At 35.5% G+C, this 8,805-nt stretch overlaps 1 protein-coding gene across 2 annotated transcripts in view; it reads left to right on the top strand.

Annotated features, from left to right (window-relative positions):
* Nucleotides 1-2,368: 2,368 nt before the first annotated feature.
* Nucleotides 2,369-8,805, top strand: part of LOC306871476 (cyclin-G-associated kinase-like) — a 37,638-nt gene continuing 31,201 nt past the window's right edge. Inside the window, exons 1-4 of one of the 2 annotated variants that reach the window (XM_079419438.1) lie at nt 2,369-2,735; nt 6,535-6,596; nt 7,872-7,931; nt 8,178-8,292. In XM_079419438.1, the coding sequence (XP_079275564.1) occupies nt 2,594-2,735; nt 6,535-6,596; nt 7,872-7,931; nt 8,178-8,292 (379 nt within the window). In that variant the 5' untranslated portion in view covers nt 2,369-2,593. The remainder of the gene's footprint in view (nt 2,736-6,534; nt 6,597-7,871; nt 7,932-8,177; nt 8,293-8,805) is intronic. The other variant, XM_079419437.1, reaches the window with a different exon arrangement.

The raw sequence follows: 8,805 nt of genomic DNA, 5'->3' as shown, positions 1-8,805 counted from the left end.
CATGGCTCGGTACGCTTTCAACTACGTTTTTTTTTTTAGTCCTGAGCAAGAGACTGTACGACATTCACGTTACATGATTTAACTGATTTTTATGTAGAGAGGGTGATAGCGCACCCCATTAAAAGAAATTATTCATGTTGTCATAACTGCTGGCCAAATTCAAAAACGAAACTAAAATTAAAACATCTTTGAGAGCAAGGGGGCCCCCTGGTGTTTCGGGGGACCTACGCAGCTTGCGTATTCTCCGTATAGGGAGGATCGACTCTGCATATGGCTTACTTTTTGCATGACAGAGCTTTAGTTGGCATCTGCTGATGGCACGGTGGATTGGGTTTACCGACAGTGGTTTCTGGAAGTATTCCTGGGCCCATTTAGTAATGTCAATGACAGAATCATGCCGATGAGTGATGCAGTGCCGTCTGAGGGCCCAAAGACCACGGGCATCCAACAAAGATCTTCAGCCTTGTCTCTTACGCGCAGAGATTTATCCAGTTTCTCTGAATCTTTTGATGATGTTATGAACTGTAGATGATGAGATTTGCAAAGCCTTTGCAATTTGACGTTGAGGAACCTCTTTTAATGCACTCTTTCACAGATTGGAGAGCCCCTGCCCATCTTTACTTCTTTATTCTTATTATTCCAAGCATATATTATAATGTATAATCCAATTTATTATTTGATTAAATCTCCTGTTTAAAGGAAAATATGCGCTATATTTTTATATAATTATACGCGATATATATACGTTTATAATACACATTTTAAAATTGTATTGCATACCTGCCGCTGCCATAATAAAGACCCATTTCGAATGTTTACATGCTTTTCCTCTCTTTCTGCTCTCACTCGCTGTGGTGGAGCGGTTATTAAGTATTGTTCTTTTAAATACTTTCCAGCATTTCAGAAATAAATATGTATGTAAATTACACCAAAGTACAACAGTTACCGTACGGTCTTCGGGAGCATTCAATAAGGGTTTAAACGCTTAATTTTGAATCGATTATTTTCTTGTAAACAGAAATGTGGATTTGGACGGCAATTAGATTACCACACGACATTGGTGTTTGTCAAAAAACAGTAGGTAATTCGGCCGGGGATTTTTACGGAGGTGGTGAGAGAAAAACACTGATATCTTGGATTCGGGCGGCAATTAAATCACCAACTACCCCCTGTATATGGTGAAAATCACTTGCGTCCCGCTGAGAAACAATTACCGTCCGAATCGGGCTCAAGACATCCGTTTTATAGCTAATCATGTTACAGGCCTGATGTCAATTAACTTTATTAGTTGCTAGATGTTCTCCCAGCTGAATTTTTTCAAAATGTCTTTCTTTTCAGCCCTTTGTTGCCCCTGTGCCAAAATGAGCTCATTTAGTGGATAAAAGTTTAGAATTTCTCCATTTAAACATTTGTTATATTCTCTATGTTCTATTGTGAATAAAATATTGGCTCATGTGATTTTAATGTCCTTTAGGTTTCCTTTTATTCTAATTTAAAAAAAAAAAACGTCCCAACATTTCCGGAATTCGGGTTGTAACTATATTTTGCATAGAAGTAAGAAAATTAAATCTTCAATTTCAGGACCATAAATATTAGTCCTATGATATCTTACATGATTCCCTGTTTTACTGTTACTTCAATGCAGTAATTTTTTTCACAGTATTACAAAACGTCCAATACAATATTACCATAAATGTATGGCTTTACATCAGATACTTTACAATTTAAATCTTATATGATTTTTGGCATTATGGTCTTGGGGAGAATAATGCAAATATTTAACACTCTAAGTGACTGTAAAACTATGATATATGCTATTGATATATTGTTTTATACAGTATATGTTGCTTGTACATATCCTTATTATATAGCCTAATGTTTTCAATCACTTATGCTTGTATTATATTCATTTTTAATTCAAACCTTATTAAATGTCAATGTACTATGGTACTGTTTGATTAACAACACTTCAAAAAAGTACCATGGTTGCATTTTGGACGTCGCCCTGCATTTACAGGAAACATCATGACATATTTAAAGTATGGCACAATACTTTTTCTATTATAGTAGCCTACCAAAAGGAATCTTTCTGGGTGTGGGACCATGCACTATGGTATTACCATGTAAAAATCATGATACATGAGTTTCTGTAGGCTATCGCCATCTGATGCCATCACTTGTACACAACAATATTCGAGACATGTTTACAAGTCTAAACATTTGACTCATACTTTTAATGGATGAATGGAATTCAGTGCATCAGTGAAAAACCTACAATTCAGCGACTTCCAACCATCTTAGTCACGTACATTACAGATCTGACAGACAGAAAGACCTGCCAAACCAGAGCAGAGTTTGAAAGCAACTCGTGTGTGTGACGTCGGAGCCCTACGTCAGCACCTTGCGGAAATACGGCAGAGAGGACGCAGGTCGATCGGAACCAGAACTCGAGATGTTTTCATCCTAGAAAAGCGAGTTTCAAATCCAAATTAACGCTCTGTTATCTAGTTACGCCACTAGCTGAGTTAGTGCACTTGTTCTCCCATCCGGTGCCGGTTCCGGTTAGTAGGCGCAACAGAAATAGAGGGACAAAATGTCCCTGTTCCAGTCCGCGCTCGATTTCCTGGCCGGGCCCGGCGGATCCGCCGCCGCCAGCCGGGATCAGAACGACTTCGTCGGGCAGGTGGTGGAGCTCGGAGACCTGAAGCTCCGGATCAAACGAGTCATCGCGGAAGGTAAAAGATTTATTCAAAATAGCATCAGGCTAGTCATGCTAACTCCTGCTTAAGATACTAACATGTATGTTATTTAAAACAGCTCTAAATTTGACTGTAAAATATCCGTAATGTATTCTTACTCTCACATATTAACATTAGGTTTAGTATATATGCATATAGTTGTGATTATATAGATGACATTAGATTTAAACTAGCTGGCTAAGTTGTTAGCAAGTCACTTGGCTCTGATACACCTGACATGAAGTCATTTTAGATGATGATCTGTAACGTTATTATCTTGAGGCATTCAGATATATGTATTTGTTATATTCCGTCAGTAGCACAACTATATGAAGAGTCACGTTAATATAGTTCATGTTCATTTCCCATAAGTTCATCTGTATGCTTAAACTGAACTTAATTAATATATGTATGCACCTGTGTACAGACTGTATTCGTACACCAAGGTATTTACATGGTAAAAAAAGACAAAACATGGTGGTACCACAGTTTTTTTTTAGTGGTTTCATTCCTTATCAAATGTGGTATCACATATTAATGGAAGTCTGTTTCCGCCATGGGACAAAAATTTAGTAATATGACTTTTTATGAAAAAATTCTGACTTCTGAAAAAAGCCAGCATTCTTCGTTTAAATCTTACAGTTCTGACCTTTATTTCTCAATATTGTGAGTTCATATCTCACAATTTTGACTGAATATTGAGTTTACATCTTGCATTATTATTTCCACCACAAAATAAAAAAAGTGAATTGCGAGATTAAAAAGTTGTGAATAATGTTTTTAATTTCTTTATTTCAAGGCATAAAGATGAATGAGATCCGCCCAAATGGCTTATATCATTTATTATTCAGAGGTCACAAAATTGTGCAAACGTGCAAAACATTTTCGTTTATTAACCCTTCCTCAGTGCCATGAAGGGTCAATACCTGAAAATGTTTTGCACTTTTGCACCTTTTCACTTTTTTTGCACAATTTTGTGACCTCTGAATAAAAAAAATTATACAAGCCTTTTGGGCTAAATTACGATGAGTGCGGATCTCTTCCTTCTTTATACCTTTTGTATTTTTTGGATCTACGCACCTTATATTATTGGCCTGTACTGGACTTTTGGACGAGTGTTTGGAGCTACAACCTTTTCTATTTTTACCTTGGTGTACGAATACAGTCTGTACACAGGTGCATACATATATAAATTAATTAATACTAATTAGTACCGTAACTGTCATATGTTTTAATGTAGCACATATTAGTACTGTAGCAGTACTGAAACTGCATCAATACTATTAAGTGTCACATGATCCTTCAGAAATCATTCTAATATGCTGATTTGCTGCTCAAGAAGCATTTCTTATCAATGTTGATAACAGTTGTGCTGTTTAATACTTTTGTGGAAACCAGATTTATTTGATGAATAGAAAGTTCAAAAGAACAGCGTTTGTGTGAAATATAAATATTTTGCAACATTATAAATGTCTTTACTGTCACTTTTCATCAGTTTAAGGCATCCTTTCTAAATAAAGTGCAAATAGTTGTACTGCTTATTTGATGCATATTCATATTTTAATTATTATCTGTCAAAGTGAGGTGTTTTGGTCAGACCTATTGAAATCTGTTGGGTTATGACAATAATATTAACATAACTGCGCATACTGTATAACTCCAGCCCATCATTGACTTTCACTATGCTCAGGTGTGTTGACATCTACAGGCCCTGAATGGAAACAGAGGGCATTCTATGGGAAACAGGAATGATTTGCATGATGGTGGCGAGGCATAGTGGTTAGAGATCTAGGCTGGTAAGCAGAAAGTTGGAAGTATGAACTCTGGAACTGATGATCCATGAATGATCGACCTCAGGTTCCTGTCTGTATGATGTGTGTCTTTGCATGAAGGCATCATTGAAATGACGAAGTATCTGACATGCTATTGTTTGCATAATTCTTTGCATCAAAATGACGTTTCTGGACTATATGTTGGTCATTATTACTAGAAATTGTGTTGAACAGAACAGTCCCGATCATTATGGCTCAATATGCTTTATATTTACCTGAGGTCTCTTGCTGTTCCTCTTTCACTTTGTTTTGGACCGTTCCTTGTAAATTTGTGGTGCGTGTGAATGTCAGCGCACTGTAACATGAAACTGGAAAGCTTCTTTTGATTCGTGCAGCCTGACTCGGGCCTCCGCTGGTATTCATTTACCCGTTGCCATGGTTACAGTCTGTTTTGGTCACTTGAGGATTGGTTCACAAGTGTCCATAAATACCTGGCATTGTCACTTTTGTTCATGTAAAGACACACACACCTGACACAGTCAACATCTGTTCATGGAGCCATTCTACTCATTTTAAGAATCAGTCAGTGTAATTCTATTCAGCATTTTGGAGCGAAACCACAAAATGCTTGGGTGATATGAAATAGTCATTCTTCGTTTTATATCTTCACGCATAAATAAATCCATCTTCCTTTTTATGCATGAAGCATATTTTGCACATCAGTGCATGTTATTCCAAAGAAAAATGTTTGTGTTCCTCTATATAGATAGATAGATAGATTTCAGTCTGAACACCTGTGACCAAAAATATGTACTTGAAGTACCCTCTGAGATTTTATATTTCAATAATTTAATGTCACATTCATATATTCGCAGTTCTCTAATGACAGTTAATGGTTGCATGGCATGCAGGGAAACTAATAAAATATTATTTTTTTTTTTTTATTTGAATTTTAAATACTTGCTTAACATCAACTCACAAACCCCAGTTTGGGAAACCCTGCCTGGTGTAGACTGTTGGTTAATAGTTAATGTTAACCAATTGCCAAATAGCTATTTGGGTAGAGATGATAATCTCAAAATCAATTTTGACAAATATTCACACTTTTCTATTTTTACTTATTCACGCTTTTCAGTTACTGATTCGGTCTACTGATAAATGTAAATAAATAAAGTTGAAAATTGCAATATTCCACTTTATCATAATTTGCTTGTTAATATTTCTTCGTTTTAATGATTATATATTTTACTGCTATTATTAGTTGTAGTCATCAGATTAAGATTTCAACACCTGTAGCTGGTTGCATAAAATGATAGTTATCTATTTTTCTTCTTTAAGACTGGTCATAACGTTTTAAGTCAGTTGCATAAACAGAATTATCTCATTTGAATCTGAAAAGTAAGACTGATTGCCTCTTGACTAATTGCTAGTTGGTCAGACTAGATGTTAAGACACAGTTCCTAACGAAGAGGCTAAGTTTATGCAACTGGCTCCTGTTTTTTTAGTTCATTTTTTTATTTCAGCAACATAGTGTCAATTAGTTCTGTGTTTTTAAATCCACAGCACTTACTCTTGATGATGAAATATGATGTAAAAAGGTTATTTGCTGAGATCAGTGATTCATTAATGTTGTGTAGTGTCATAGCTGCAAACGTAATGAGTTCACTCACTCTGTTTGTTGAATAATGACTGCTGAGGGCAGACGTTTCTTTCTGTGTGTATGTTACTCATGTTCTCTAGAAGACTGACTCATTCGTGTTGCATTTAAAGAGAATTTTATAATGCTGGAAAGGTTGTGAATTGCTGACACTGGTGTGCCACTCAGAAAAGTTTTTCTTCCCTTCATAATAGACTGATTCCAGACTAGTCTACTTATATTTTTGGAAATGAGTCTGTCTCATGTCCTGTTGGTTCCACAATCCCAAATCAGCAAAAGTGAATCTGCCAAAATCCTTTTTCAGATTGGTGCCATCACAGTCAACCTAAAATAAACCTAATGATACAATATGTTTCCTCTCTTATAGGTGGCTTTGCGTTTGTGTATGAAGCCCAGGATTTGGGCAGCAGTAAGGACTTTGCGCTCAAGGTATGATGACGTCATCGTCATATATATACGTTCAGATTATTATACTGACTGCCATTATACTGTATGTGCTAATCGCATAGAAAGATATTTATGTTCTGCATAGAAATTAATGAATTAATGTTATTTTAAAGGGCAATATTTACCCCCCTGAAGTTTTTTGTAGAATCTCTATGAGGGCATGTTTTGACCATACAATAGTGTTGTTATTGTAAACTCAAATTAGAAATCTTCCGTTATCGAAATAAAGCTAAAGCTAAAGCAAAATAAAATTAACATTAGACTTAAACTTAAAGGAACACTCCACTTTTTTGGAAATAGGCTCATTTTACACCTCCCCTAGAGTTAAACAGTTGAGTTTTACCGTTTTTGAATCCATTCAGCCGATCTCTGGGTCTGGCGGTAGCACTTTTAGCTTAGCTTAGCATAGATCATTGAATCGGATTAGACCATTAGCATTTAGTCATCAAAAATGACCAAAGAGTTTCGATAATTTTCCTATTTAAAGCTTGACTCTTCTGTAGTTACATTGTGTACTAAGAAAATAAAACGAAAATAAAAAGTTGCGATTTTAAGCGCCTGAAAGTAGTCCTCAGCTAGGTAACTAGTTATGATGCAGCTGGGGACTACTTTCAGGTGCTGCGTCATATCACTGCGCCTGCTGCACCCATGGTACGGCAGTACATTTCCTTGATTATTACACTGGAATGAGAGCATAGTTCCTAGCCATATCAGCCTAGAAAATCGCAGCTTTTCATTTTCCATCGGTCTTCGTACACGATGTAAATATTATGTAACCTATTTCCAAAAAAAGTGGAGTGTTCTTTTAAAAAACCTAAATAGAAATGAGTAATGTTGCCTTGGAAACTAGCTGAAACAAAAATTAAAATGTATTCATATTTTTTATATTTAAAAAGCACATAACGATTACTAAAACATAGTATAAAATCTAAAAATAAAAACTATATTAATGAATGCTGTAATAGCATATAAATACTGCAAAAATAGTACTGACTTGTAACACATCATCCATTTATCTCAAGTTGTTCAAAGCCAAAGCACTAGATAGGCCTAGAATAAATATATCATCAAAGATTACAAAGCATATACAGAAAATGAGGAAATTCTCTTTGGAGGCATTTAGTTGTCCACATATTTTAGGTATTTGAGGCATTTTTTTCACTTTCTGTGGTAACTTTTCCTTGTGCTTTGCTAAAGAGTCACAACAACAGATTCAAGAAAGATCTGAAGAAAAGTTATTTTTATGTTTGTGTGCAGAGACTTCTCTCCAATGAAGAGGAGAAGAACAAAGCCATCATTCAGGAAGTCTGCTTCATGGTAATAATTACAAATATTTTATTTTCACAAGTTAACTAAATTATTACACGGTGCTATAAGACACCTTTTTCATGCCTAGTTAGTCAAAGATGTTCCTGGTATCTCTCACATCTGTAGAGCAGCATTTCTCTGTCACCGGTTTGTAAAACAAATAGGAGCATTATTACCCAGTAAAACAAAACCTTTCTAAATGCTATAGAAAACCTGCTTGGTTAGTTAACCTGCTTCTCCATGTGCCCTGTGCAGAAAAAGCTATCTGGTCACCCCAATATTGTGCAGTTCTGCTCCGCTGCGTCCATCAGTAAAGAAGAGTCGGACACGGGCCAGGCTGAGTTCCTCATCCTCACAGAGCTGTGTAGAGGTACTACGCAACATCACATTCACACTGTATTACAAAATGATGGAGAAAACCCTTCTTAAAGGCAAATCTAATTATAATTCATTCAAATTCAGGTCACACTTTAAAGTATTGTTATTTTCAGTTATTGGACGACAGAATTTAATTTATCTTAAATATTTATTTGAAAAATATTTGTTGGTTTATAAACATTTAAAGGCCATTTCTAATTACATAATTATGTTTCACTTCCCAATTTGTTGTTGAAATGGTGGCTGTAATAGCTGTTTTTTATGACAAATTAATTTAAAAGTACATTAAATAATGAAGACAACAGGTTAAGTAAAACTAAAATGAATATGTAATATAGCACATACAGCCATGGACAAAAATATCAGCACCCTTGGTAAATATGATTAAAGAAGGCTGTGAAAATGTATCTGCATTATTAATCCTTTTGATCTTTTTCACAAAAATCCAACCTTTCATTGGAAAATAAGAATTTAAAATGGGAAGGGGGGGGGATCTCATTATGAA

Source organism: Barbus barbus (genome assembly GCF_936440315.1).
Source record: "Barbus barbus genome assembly, chromosome: 6".
NCBI lineage: Eukaryota > Metazoa > Chordata > Actinopteri > Cypriniformes > Cyprinidae > Barbus > Barbus barbus.
This window is presented reverse-complemented; position numbering and strand designations above follow the sequence as displayed.